The sequence below is a fragment of the Eublepharis macularius genome, chromosome 3 (assembly GCF_028583425.1).
Source record: "Eublepharis macularius isolate TG4126 chromosome 3, MPM_Emac_v1.0, whole genome shotgun sequence".
Lineage (NCBI taxonomy): Eukaryota > Metazoa > Chordata > Lepidosauria > Squamata > Eublepharidae > Eublepharis > Eublepharis macularius.
In genome coordinates, this window is record NC_072792.1 from 153,029,208 (window position 1) to 153,042,913 (window position 13,706).

The following is a 13,706-nucleotide window of genomic DNA, read 5'->3' on the forward strand; positions in this document are numbered from 1 at the left end:
ATGGGGGGAAATATTTAGCAATGAGTTGGCAATATAAAAGATATTCATTAGTTTCATATAATCAGTATTTTCAGTCAAAGGAGAAGGAAGACAAAAGTCTTCAGAAGTTCTTCAGCATATTCACATTTTCCAAGATACTTTGCTTCTAAATGTGCAAAGGCTTCACTGGTTCTTATTCAACTATTTACTGTTTTCATTCTGTAACATTTAAATATTCTTCATTTATGTAGATATCTCACTACAAAATCCTAAAAAGAATTAAGCTGTGACCTAAATTTGACTGAATATTAATTTTACCAAAGATATATGCAAATACCTATTTTCTATCATGCGCATGTATGAACTTTAATTGCTTATTAATATGACTTACTATAATTCCCTAGTGTTATACTTTGGGCAAGAAAGAAGAGTTTTTATAGGTGCTTACAGTTACTTAACTTTAGATTTAAAAACTCTTTTGCATATCAAAGAATTTATTTGCATGCATACCCACAAAAAGAGATGCTTAATACTCAGTAATGTTTTACCCTTCCAAAAACACTTCAAAATATCAATTGTTAGTAACCAATTTAGAAACAAACGCAAAGCTGAATTCTTACTTATTTACTAGCGGCATACTGAGTGCCCAGCCAGCAGCAAAATCTGGAAATTTAAAAATGGTAGGGTTTTCAGCAAAGGCATAATGGTGAATAATTGTAGATTCATCATCATGTAATGCTTTGCCTAAAAAAAATTCCTGTGAGAGAAGAAAGACACTGTTGAATATATTTTCAATTGTAACAAACCTAGAACTTCAAACATCGTATTCCACATGTACATTTTTCAGAGAAACATCTCTGACCTTTTATTTATTTACAAATTTATACCCTGCCTTTCTGCCCAATCAGGGCCACCAAGGCATCTCAGGGCCACCAAGGTATCTAACAATTAAAACAAAGCATTCTTAAAATACATCATACAACCAATTAAAATCAGAACTAAAATACATATATGACACAGAGACAGCAGTTAAAACATAAGGCAGGAAGGAGAGGGCAATTCAGGGAATTCCAAATTAAACAAAAAAGTCTTCACAGTTAAATATCCTTGGCTCTCTCTCTCAGGTTGTCACCCATCTAACTTCAGAAAGGAGAGGCAGTACCTGAGGCAAGCCTCAGTAGTTGACCACAGTGGTTGGGTATGTTTGTAGAGGAGTAGAAGGTCCTTAAGGTATGCTGGTCCCAAGCCATACAGCCCAATGTTAATACCAGCATTTTAAATTGAGTCCAGAAACAAACTGGAAGCCTCTGTAGAAGGACCAAGAGTGGAGTGATATGTGTCCTATGACCCACCCCAGTTAACATCCTGGTTGCAGTATTCTGTACCAACTAAGGTTTCTGACTACTTTTCAAGGGCAGCCACATGTACAGCACTTCACAGCAAGCTAATCTAGATGTTACCAAGGCATGTACCATCAAAGGCACTACTGGTCACCACCACCACTTGCTTTTCTAGCTATAGACCTGGGTCCAGCAGCACCCCTAAGTTATAGACCTACTCCTTCGGGGAATGCAACACCATCCAGAATAGAGATAGGCATGAACCGAAATATGAACCAAAATTCAGCATGAACCACCACAAAATTTAGGCTGGTTCATTTGGTTCGTCACTGCAGACAGCCTGGCACCAATCAATCAGTTTCCTAGGCAACAGGGGATGGACTTCCTGCAGACATTCTGCTGACCTGGAAAGTGGCCTTCTGCTGGCCTGGAAGTCACATTTCCACGAACCAAAACGAACCGATTCGTGAACCAGGGCAGGTTCATGAAAGTTCGTGGTTCGTGAAATGTGACGAACCATGAACCGCATGGTTCAGGGTTTTTCCGGTTTGTGCCCATCCCTAATCCAGAACAGGAGACACTTCAAATCCTGGGTCTATCCTTCCACTCATCAGTAAATATTTCATCAAAAACACTGCCCTATGAGTGATCAACTTTAAAAATAGATTTTGTAGTTGTCAAGAGAATAAAGTGGCAAAAGGAAAAGTTATTCTAGGACTTGATACTTATTTCTACATTATGATTACACTTCAGCAACACACTGATTTTTTTTAATTAAGCTACTATGAATAAAGAAGAATGATCTACTTTGGTGTTTACTATGTAAGTGACATGAAATAAGTGCAAATAAGCATATATTCATGACCAAAGGTAGCAAAGAAATTGCATGATATACCTAGCCAATTAATTTCCTGGTATCGATTAATGGAAAGAATCAGGTACACTGCTAGACGGAACATTATTTCTTTTTGTGGAGTTTTATCACCACCAATAAGCATGACCATTAAAAGAAAGTTTATAACACATTGGAAAAACTAAACTTATGGTCTTCAGGAAAAGGGCCCAAATTTCTTCCTGGAATATACTAAGCAACTCAATAAATCGGTGTAGTTCCTTCAAATATTTGGGAAATACATATAGAGAAAATTTGAATTGGAATGTACATGTTGCTACATGAGCCTGCTTGCGGGGAGGGCAGGTTAAAAATAAAATAAGTAAGTAAACAAACAAACAACTAATAATAAAGCCTCTGTGTCAAGGATTGCAGGCTCTATTTTGAGGTTCTTTTTCTCCAAGGGTGGAGCACTTATTGATCCTGCTTTAAAACTATTTAAGAGTAAGGTTATTCCGCATCTTTTGTATGGTGCCGAGGTGTGGGGATGGAAAGAGGATATTCTTATTAATCTAGAAACAATTCAAAATCAGTTCCTATGACAAATTCTAGCACTTCCTAAAGGAGCGCCTGCTGCCCTGATGATAGCAGAAACAGGTCTGCCTTCCTTAAGGGGGCGGGTGCAGCTTGTTGTATTAAAATTCTGGGGAGAAAAACAAAGTAGCCAGGATCTATTCAGTTATCTGGCATTCAGTCAAATGATATCCAAGGACCTGATACGCCAGTGTTTTCTTCATAACATATTAGACATATATTCCATCCCTGACTATCTTCTCAGCCCTTCAGCAAGTAACTTAGATCTTTGAAATTGGGTCTTTAAGGGCGATGTCCTGATAGATAGACAGGCGACCTTGAACTGCTATTCGGCCTCCTAGTTTAAACTTTTTAAGTGTAACCACTCCAGAGCCTCTTACCTATTCAGTATCACAAATTATAATTTTAGAGCAGCTTTTACATCCCTACGCTTTGAAACAATGCCAACTGCAGTTTTAGACAGTCACCACAGTAAAACACGTAAGGACCAGCGCTTTTGTCCGTGCGGAATCTCCGCAATTGAGGACTTACCTCATTACATTCTTAATTGCACGCTGTACACTCAACCCAGGACTAAATTCCTGTCTGTTGTCTGACCTCTGTACCCACTCGGACATTGAGAAGATTGTAGCCTTACTAGCCGATTCTGACAGCAATATTTCCCATAAAATGGCCTTATTTGCCTTCGCTGCAAAAAAAATACGGGCTAATGTGGTTCTTAAGGGACCCAATTAATATATGTAGGATTTTCACTGGTTTACCATTTCACTTTTTATTGCTTTATTTGCAATTGTTAACTGAAAACTGTTTGTTTTTTAACAATTTCAATCTATATTGTTCTGACCTTGTAATATTAAATTTAATCATATAGTATTTATGGTATTATGGCTTTTTTTTAAAAAAAAAAAAGCAAAGACAGATCCCTAATCACAATTTAGACAAATAATCAGTACAAGGAAGGAAGGGAAGAAACACTCCCCCACTCCTGCCCCATAGGATGGGTGATGGTGAAATGCAGGACAGGGGCATAATTTTTGTCAGTGTCTTTCTGGATCGTTTCTAATATATCTATTAATAATCCTCAGATATTCCTAAAAATTTAGTCGGGCAAGCCTTCCCTAGACAGAATCCAAACCGATTTTTCATTCTCTTTCATGAAAGCTCGTTTTTTCAAATGCTTATCAATTTTAGAGCTGTATAGTGTTTCCCCCCAATTTAGGATGAACAAGTATGTAATTTTCCAGAGCTTCCATAGTAACTCATAAAAAAACAAGAGCTAGTAATTCATGACTGCTGTCCAAGTATGGTACATAGATGATTTTGATCTTATCTTTCTATGCAACTTGATCACAGCAGCACAGCACAGGGACACGGTGGTCTCTTGTATACTGAAACCATTGCTGCATCTGTAATGCAAACACAGCTTCCTTGTGTAATATTTTAGCCTATTGACTACTGAGGCTATGCCTACCTGTAAAGGAGTGCAGAGTTAAGGCCAGAAGTTTACTAAGAACGGCTGGACTTTGGTTTAGTGTGTAAGTGGTTGCAGGCCCAGGCTCTGGCTTGTCTTCAAAATGTGCTGACCTTTACCGATTCTAACACCTGCAGGTCAGTTTCTGTTTCCTATAGATTCGATCTTGGGAGACTGTCTCTCAGACTTCCTACTTTCACTCCTCTGTTTTCACAGGGCTGGAAATGCTAATCAGGCAGTTTGGCCCTGATTGGCTGTTGGCTGGTAGGGTGATGGCTAAAGTCCTGAAAAGATGGTTTCCCAGCATACCTGGTTCCCTTCTCTATTTATCTTTCCTTCACCATCATGTGATAGAGAAGCTGCAGGCTTCATGCTCCTCAGCGCTTCAGCATGCCGTGTGCTGCACGGCATGAAAGAGGGCACATCTGCTAGATGAGACCAGTGAGAAACAACCAGCTAAGAACTATTCAGAGAAGCATAAGTAGCAAGCTTTGTAAGTTTTAGTTAGGCAGATTTTAGTTAGCAACAGACAGATTATTTGTTTTGTGTCTTTGTCTGAATGTGAGTGCTTTATGCTGAGCAACACACTGTTAACCAATAAACTGAAGTTTTTATTTAACCCTGTGTCTGGATTCATGCGCTGCATGTGGGTACAACCTCAGAGAGAACCCAGAGACTGAAAAGTCTCACATAGGAACAGGAACCTTCCTTCTGCCTAAGGTCTGGAATGGCTGTAGGTCAGCGCCCAGAATTAGGGGTCCAGGGTCCTGGATCGTATACCACCAAGGGCAGCAGTCAGGAAACTCCGCTGAAGGTGCCTGGAGAAAGTGCAAGAAGGTGGAAGGCTGCCCACTTACCAGAAGAGGCAAAGACAGTAGAAGAGTAGAACCAGGAAAAAGGAGTAAGGAGAATGACAAGAAGATGCCAGGAAGTGGAAGGTGTTAAAAATTGGCACTGACTATAGAGAGAAGAGCCAGAAAAGATGGCTTGAGGCATCTCCCTATGGAAGATGGAGGCAAAAGGATCCAAAGCAGAGAACCAGCAGTAGAAGAGCCAGTCAGCTCTGACATCCAGAAAGGCACCCAGTGTAGGGGTACACTGCAGCCCAGTGGCCCCAGTTGATGTACTTCAGAGCCAAGATACAGGGGATGAAAGATATTCTTCAATCTGTTCCATGCCAGGATCACTTTTCCTAGAAGGGCATAGAAGTGGCCCATACAGCCTCAGGACAACCACTGACTTCCATAACATCCCACATCATTAGTTACTTACAACTCTTATTCTATTAAATTGTCTCTAGCCAGGAATTGCATTTCCTTTACTCAGCAAAGCACCCCAAACGGCTGCAGCACTATATAAATTAAAAATTTAAAAATATTTTGTACAAACGTTTTCTTATGTTAACATATACTACAAACAAATAACCAATGAGGATGTTTCACCTTAGATTTGTCATATCTTCTAAGTATTTCCAGCAGCTTTACAATATGTATTCTTGTATCTTCTTCACAGAAAAAAATCCATGAGGAGTTTCTGCTGTACGAAGCAGAAAAGCTGATAGAAGAAAGAGTTTGATTTATTGTGAGCATAGTTTAGGAAGGAATTAAATATCCTAGATGGAAGTATAAGGATTTCTTTAAAATGTATTGACTGAAGGGCTTATTCATGTAACCAAAAGGAACAATGGAAAGGTTATACATTTTGTTGTATGGCCAAGCAGACATCAGACTTACACTATTTGGCCAGACTGATTAGTAGCCCAAATATAGAGAGTTACGCTCTTGATCACAAACTAAAAACTACCATGTGGGGTGTGAACCAAAAATAAAATCTGGGAACTCCAGATCCGGGATTTGGGGATCCCAACACCCCCCCCCCCCCAGATTTCCAACTCCAGGAAAGAGTCTGTGATCGGAGAAATCTGGGTTTATTTGGCCATTATTCCCTGTGGGGAAAACTGTCTGGGAGCTATCTGGGGGAGTTGGTGGGGTCATTTTTCAAGCAAACTCCACCAAATTTGCTGGGAAACTACTCCCAATTGCCCTCTAAAGACCTCCCAAGTTCCAGGAAGATTGGATCCCGGAGGCCAATTATATGGCTTCTGAACAAGGTGCACCCAGCCACTCCTTTGTTTCCTATGGGAAAAAGTCAAATAAGTTGACTCCCACTACAGAAACACACTGGGGCAAGGCTACCATGGCCAAAGTACACTCCCAAATGAAAGCTCCACACAGAGAAAGCCCAAAAGAACAAACCAAAGCCCCCCTCCAGTACCCAAATACTCCTGAACAAACTGCTTACAGCCACTCTCCATTCTTCCCTTTAAACACACAAAGATTTCTCATAGGGATAAAGGTTATGAAGCTGTTAACAGCTTGCTCTCTTATCCTTCAAAAAGAGGCCCAATTCCTAGGTTAAATTCTATAAGCTGAGACCTAACATATATAGAAAAGTCATATGGACAGAAGTAGAGAACTTGGGCTGAAAAAAATTATTACGGGAGATTATCTACTCCTTTTTGCCGTATTCTCACCTCTTTGCTCGTAATCGATAGCCTCTTACTGGAACACATCAGTTGAACTAGTCAAAAAAGCAATACTCCATAACAATACCAGAGTTGCATACTTACTCATGCATCAGTGGCAGAATGGTCCATGCACCTTCATGTCTGTCCATCAGGTGAATAAGCAGAACTGTGGGTATTTCCTTTAAGAAAAACAAAAATGTTTCTGTGACCCACAGATTAATATTAGAATGCTTTCTTTTCAAATGATAAAGAGTCCAGTAGCACCTTTAAGACTAACCAATTTTATTGTAGCATAAGCTTTTGCGAACCACAGCTCTCTTCATCAGATGCATCTGATAAAGAGAGCTGTGTTTCTCAAAAGCTTATGCTACAATAAAGCTGGTTAGTCTTAAAGGTGCTACTGGACTTTTTACTATTTTGCAACTACAGACTAACATGGCTAACTTCTCTGGATCTATTTTCAAATGACGGATCATTTTGGCTTTAGCTTTTCCATTTTTATTACCCTGTTTCTAAGGAACTCTTTCCAATTTAAAAATGGTGTACCTTATCAATTAAATGAACCACTTCGTAGATAATAAAAGTTTTCAGCCTATTTTAATAATATAGTTCTCTTCTTCTGAGAAAACATGGCTATGCTTACCGGTAACTGTTGTTCATAGAGTGGTCACCAGTACAGTCACACATGGGTACTGTGCATGAGCAGTCCTGACGTAGAAGAAACATTCTAGAGCTCTTAAAGCAATCTGAGAACTCTCTCCCCTCACCTGCACTGGCGTTTTCTGCCTTTGTCAGGGGTGAAGAGGGAGCAATATCCCTCAGTTCTCTCTCTGCTGTGCTTCTTCTCAAACTTTTTTTTGTTTTTGCTTTTCCTCCACCTTTTCCCTTCTCTGAGGGAAAACATAAACCTCCATTGCTGTTCTCTGCTTATTTCTTCCTGTCACTCTTGAGACCAAGAATTTTTTCCTTTTTAGAGAAGAGATATATTAGGCTTTTAACTTTGTCTTTTGGCAAAGGAAACTCTTCAGATCAAGTTGACAGTGCACTATAATGGCCTAACACAGGGGTGGGCAAATTGCAGCCCGCGGGCCACATGCGGCCCGCTACAGAGTTTTTTGTGGCCCACCAAGACAGTCAGAAAAATCCGCCTTGAACCGAGATTTCCTTCCTTTCCTTCATTCCTACATTTGTCTCATTAAACTGATTCTAAAATTAAATGTGCTTGCAGCTACAGATGATATTAAATTAGCACAATAAATGAATTGAATAAAACTATCACTATTTTATTTAATTTATATTTATTGATTTTTATGATACAATTTATACCTTTTCTGAAATGCAAAGTTAACTAATGAATGCAATCATTTTAAAAGGTGCGGCCCTCCACTAACCTCCACTCCCACAAAGTGGCCCCCAAGCCAAAACAATTGCCCACCCCTGGCCTAACAGATTACCATTCTTTGTTCCGTATCTGCCTGGGGAATCACAATGAAGCTGGCTGATTCTGTCGGGAGCGTACCATGACTTATAGATAAGCTTGCCAGATGCCCACTGGTGGTGGGCAATCTCCTGAAAATTTATACCTCTGCCTGCTGATCGCCAGCTGATCAGCAGGCGACACAGGCCTAGAAAAAGAGTGCACTTAAGTCCCTGGCCAACTATGTCACTTCCAGCACAACCCAGAAAGGACAGTGTCACACCAGGGCTAATTCTGTAACACTCAGCCAAAAACATAATGTGAGCCAAGAGTTAAAGAATCAGCCCAGGAGCAATGCTGTTGCTTCTGGGTTGTGACAGAAGTGATATCATCAGCCAGGGATATGCACCTGTGTGAACGCTGCTGAGTACCCCACATCCCCTGTTGGTTGCCAAGGGGGAACCTGGCAGTCATATCAATAAGGAAAGTGCTCTTTGCGAAAGGCTTTGGATGCAGGCAGCCTGATTTACAGCACTCCCCCACTCCAAGTCAGGTCCCAGGGGTGGGCAGGCTGTGTACTCCAGAGGCTTGGTCAAATAGATTGTTTGGCTCTTCTGAAAGGCATCTGGCTGCACGCCTGCCTGGCTAAAGGCATTCCTCACTCCTTGTGGTTTCTTTGGTTCTGAGGTTGGGAGCCATCAGTTCTAGTGGGGGGAGAGCACTCAAATTGCCTTAAGAGTTTTAGAAGTTTGTTTTATGGTAAAACTGAGCATGCACTGTACCCATGTGGGATTACACTATGACCACAATGATGAGCTATACACTTAGGGGGTCTACCCCGACTGCAGTAGAACAAGTATTCACTTAACACAAGAAATTTATTTTCAAATAAGGCTTCTTTTTTTGACAACTCATTTTGTTTTATTCCACATCCGGTGGTATAGACACTAGAGCATACTCAAAATCCAGACAGTGGACAAACATCAGTATTACGGCACAAGCAGGTATCAGCTGCTGGTCCCAAACAACCATTCTTACAACTCAGTATTACAGCAATCTTAGTTAAATTAATACGTACTTCAGATATTATCAAGTGTAACATACTCCAATGCAAGCAGGCAATTCACAGTAAAATAGTAGAGTCAAACAATTCACAGTGCAGCTCTAAACAGAGTCACACATTTCTAAACTCTCTCACTTCAACAGACTTAGAATGGTATAACTCTGCTTAGGATTGCACAGTCACCTTCCTTAGTGCAAGCATCATTCATAGAGGGAGGCACAGAACGACGTTTCTTTAGCCAGTTCAAATGCTTGTGAAAATCTCATTACTCTCTCCATAACTGGTCAGTGGCACATTGAGGTAAGCAATGTAAGAAGAAAGTTATATGCAGACGTTGCAAGGAGAATGTTACTTTGCTATCCAACACCACACTTTCTGCTTTAAGGCAATGGCAACAAGGTAACTGTGACAACTCCAGGAGCCAAGGGGGCACGTTGCATGTATGGCCCTCTTTAATAAAGCATTTATTACTTCAACTATATATAAAATACAGAGACATGGTGGTTTGACTCAAACCGCCATATGGTCTGAGTCAAACCATGTCCCAGGACTGAGACCTAGGAAAGGCCAAGAGGTTCACCTGAGACAGATGTCAGGCTCCAGTAGCAAGAAATTCTTCTCTGGATCTGGCCAGAGATCTCCTCCTGCCCTCATTCTCTCCCATTCTATGGCTTTTGAGCTGCTTGGGCTCCTCCAATTCCTCCCTGTTCCAGATGGAATTCCTCCCCTAAATGCTCTTCCAGCGCTAGCTTAATGGTTTTAGCCTTAAAGGGCCATGGACTCAATTCCCAAGCCCTCGACACCCCCCCCCAAGAGTGGGCATAACCAGGGACACCAGGGTGGGGGGTCAGCAGTGCTCTCTGGTTCTACCGACAGAAGGGGCCACAGCCAGCTGCTGTCTCCCTCTATTTTCTCTGACTGCCCTCTCCGCAAGCTCAGCAGGCACACGTCCCCTTGCTGATGCCAGATCTGAATGTGATGATGGCAGGGCTGGCTGTCACAATAATCTTATGACTTACTATGAACACCTAAACAGGCTTTAAACTTAATTTGAAATGCAGTCCCAAATGCTTCATGGGAAAAAGGTTTTGAAACTCACTTCATTTTCAAAGGCTATTGGAAAGGAGTGATGTGTGTCTGCTGCTCAAAAGCGGAGAAAGCCAAAATGCCCACAGGGCATCAGCAAACCCTTAGGCATACCTAAAGTAGACCTTTGCTCATGCTCATATCCTTACTCAATATTTTGAAAGAGCCAGATAGACCAAATTATTTGAGTAGCTGTTTGAATCTGGAATTTAAAATAAATCTCTTTACATTTCAATTACTGTCAATCCAGCAATGTAAATGACAGCTTGCCATTAGCCTTTGTCTTTTATCCTTCAGTAACTGGGATTTTTTACTTTCCTTGCTTCCCACATCCTTTGACTATATACAATTTCTTTGAACAGGAATTTCCAACAGGAAACTTTTTGCTACCACAAGCTTAATGGTATTATGATGGTGCCTGAGCTATTCTATATATGCCATTCTGCCTCCTTGAGCATACACTAAACAATGTATAGACCATGTTTATTTGTCATTCCAATTCACGGCTTCCTGCAACATTAATGAGCCTCCGTCATACTCGGGCTTCTATGATTCCTCCTCCCCTCGTCTATGGAGAACTAAAGGAAGACTTTCACGCAGCAATAAACCATAGATTAGCCATCTTTAAACCAAAAACGCGGTGTAACATTTTACCACATAAACGTTGTGTGTTATATTTCCGCTAATTAATATGGGGTTTTCAATATATGTTTACTGTGATTAAAATTGCAAGCCTCTAAAACAAGAAGTGGGGGGGGGGGGTGAATAGCAGGCTGCGACTGGATGGTAGCTGCGCACTAGGGAGACAGAGCGAGCTGCAAGATTTAGAGAGTTATTCTGAGAGAAAGAATGTGTGGAAGCTCATTGTTCAAGCGTTGTGGAGACCTGTTTTGGAGAAAGAGAGGGGAGTGAGATGCTGTAATGTGAGGGAAGTATGTGTGTTTTAGGAGTATGCAAAACCGCCCCCGCCCCCCAAAAAATTTGGTATTGTTTGGATCTGGGTATCTGGACTACCATATATATTTAGTATTTGTATCGATCCACACACAGACAGCGGGCCACACGCTAGACTTGATCTTCGGGATGGGGCTTGATGTGGATCTAGAGGCAATAGAACCAGCGCCATGGCCAGACCACTTGGTTTTGAGGGCTCGACTGGGGATGCCACCCCCCCTTGCAAAGGCGGCAAGCTGATTTATGCTCGCCCACAGAGACTTATGGATCCAATTGGTTTCCAGAAAGCTCTGCGGGATCCTATGCTCCACGGCGGTTCGTTAGATGAGCTGGTGGAGGACTGGCAATGCCAGCTCTCCGAAGCCGTCGATGAAATCGCTCCCCATCACCCTCTTTGCCCCCGTGTAAGACGGGCTCCCTGGTATACAGAGGAGCTTCGAGAAAAGAAGCGGGAGCTAAGACGGCTTGAGCGAGTGTGGCGGCGATCTTGCAAGGAAGAGGCAAGATCATCTTATAGGACGTTTATGAAAGCCTATGAGGCCGTGAAGAAGGAGTTTTATACAGCCTCCATCGCATCAGCTCGCTCATGCCCAGCAAAATTGTTCAATGTGGTTCGGTCACTAGTCTCCCTCCCAGGGGGAGGCCATCAAATTCAGAATTCGGACATCAGCAGTGAGGCTTTTGGGAGCTTTTTTGCTGAAAAAATTTTGTCTCTCCGCCATGACCTATCAGCCACAGTTGATACAGTGAAGGAACTAGAGACCCCTTGGCCGTCTTTAGGGTCAATATTTGATCAGTTCAGTCCACTCTCTGGGGAAGAGATTGACAGGACCCTGCAATCAGTTAGGCCCACCATGTGCCCCCTGGACCCATGCCCATCGTGGCTGGTAAAGGCCAGTGCCGATGGTCTGCAGTCCTCGTTGGAGGACATTGTTAACACATCCTTGGGCACTGGGGGTTTTCCCTGAGCCACTAAAGGAAGCCATGGTGAGACCACTCCTGAAGAGACCATCACTAGACCCCACTGACCTGGTCAATTATTGCCCAGTCTTGAACCTCCCGTTTCTGGGAAAGGTGATTGAGCAGGCGGCGGTAGGGCAGATACAGGGTTTTCTGAATGTCTCGGCCCTAGATCCCTTTCAGTCCGGGTTCCGGCCTGGACATGGGACGGAGACGCTGTTGGTTGCTCTCATGGACAACCTTCGCAGACATCTGGACTGAGGTGGTTCAGTGCTGCTGATATTACTGGATTTGTCAGCAGCATTTGACACAGTCAATTACGATCTTCTGATTCACAGCCTTGCCAATGTGGGGATATGAGGGACTGCCTTACAGTAGCTTGTCTCTTTTCTCCACAGTCGGGGACAGAGGGTGGCGCTTGGGGAGAAATTGTCACCCCATCACCCATTGGTGTGCGGGGTCCTGCAGGGGGCAATACTCTCCCCTTTACTGTTTAACATCTACATGCGCCCCCTTGCCCAGCTGGTGCGAAGTTTTGGGATTGGGTGTCATCAATATGCAGATGACACCCAGCTGTATCTGATGATGGACGGCTGGCCCGGCTCAGCCCCAGACGTCCTGGAACATGCGTTTGCAGCCGTAACTGATTGGTTGAAACAGAGTCGACTGAAACTGAACCCAAGAAAGACGGAGGTCCTGTACTTGATCCATGGAGGACTGGATTCGGGACTCTGGCTCCCGGCCCTCGATGGGGCACTGCTTGTGCCAGTTCAAAGGGTTAGGAGCCTGGGGGTGATCCTAGATGCCTCCCTGAAAATGAAGGCACAGGTCACAGCGGTTGTCAGGTCTTCTTTTTTCCACCTGCGGCAGACCAGGCAACTTGTCCCTTACCTGTCTACCTGTGACTTAACTACAGTGATCCAGGCAACGGTCATCTCTAGGTTAGATTACTGTAACTCGCTCTACGCGGGCCTACCCTTGAGCCTGACCCGAAAATTACAGCTGGTGCAAAATGCAGTGGCGCGCATCATTATGAAAGCACCAAATAGGGCGCATATTACACCAATATTGCACGAGCTGCATTGGTTGCCAGTGGAGTATCGGATCAGGTTCAAGGTCTTGGTATTGACCTGTAAGGCCCTGTGCGGACTGGGGCCAGCGTACCTGAGGGACTGTCTCTCCCCGTATATTCCCCAGAGGACCCTCCAATCAGGAGAAAAGAAATTGTTATCAGTCCCTGGCTCCAAGGAGGCCCACTAGGCCTCGACTAGAGCCAAAGCTTTCTCAGTCTTGGCTCCTACCTGGTGAAACGCTCTGTCTACCGAGACCAGGGCCCGGCAGGATCTACTATCTTTCTGCCAGGCCTGTAAGACAGAGTTGTTCCGCCAGGCTTATGACTGAGGCTGGGCCTCCGCTGGCTGGAGGATACAACATCTACCCCCCCTCCCTATGAGAGCTGCCCACCACTGTTCTTAAACTGCTG

The 13,706-nt window shown here is 43.1% G+C and overlaps 1 protein-coding gene across 1 annotated transcript in view; it reads right to left on the reverse strand.

Moving 5' to 3' along the window:
- Positions 1 to 13,706, reverse strand: part of B3GLCT (beta 3-glucosyltransferase) — a 100,193-nt gene that overhangs the window by 32,357 nt on the left and 54,130 nt on the right. The window contains exons 5-7 of the mRNA XM_054973064.1: positions 6,846 to 6,922; positions 5,659 to 5,770; positions 600 to 736 (exon numbers count right to left, since the gene is read on the reverse strand). Of these exons, the coding sequence (XP_054829039.1) occupies positions 600 to 736; positions 5,659 to 5,770; positions 6,846 to 6,922 (326 nt within the window). The remainder of the gene's footprint in view (positions 1 to 599; positions 737 to 5,658; positions 5,771 to 6,845; positions 6,923 to 13,706) is intronic.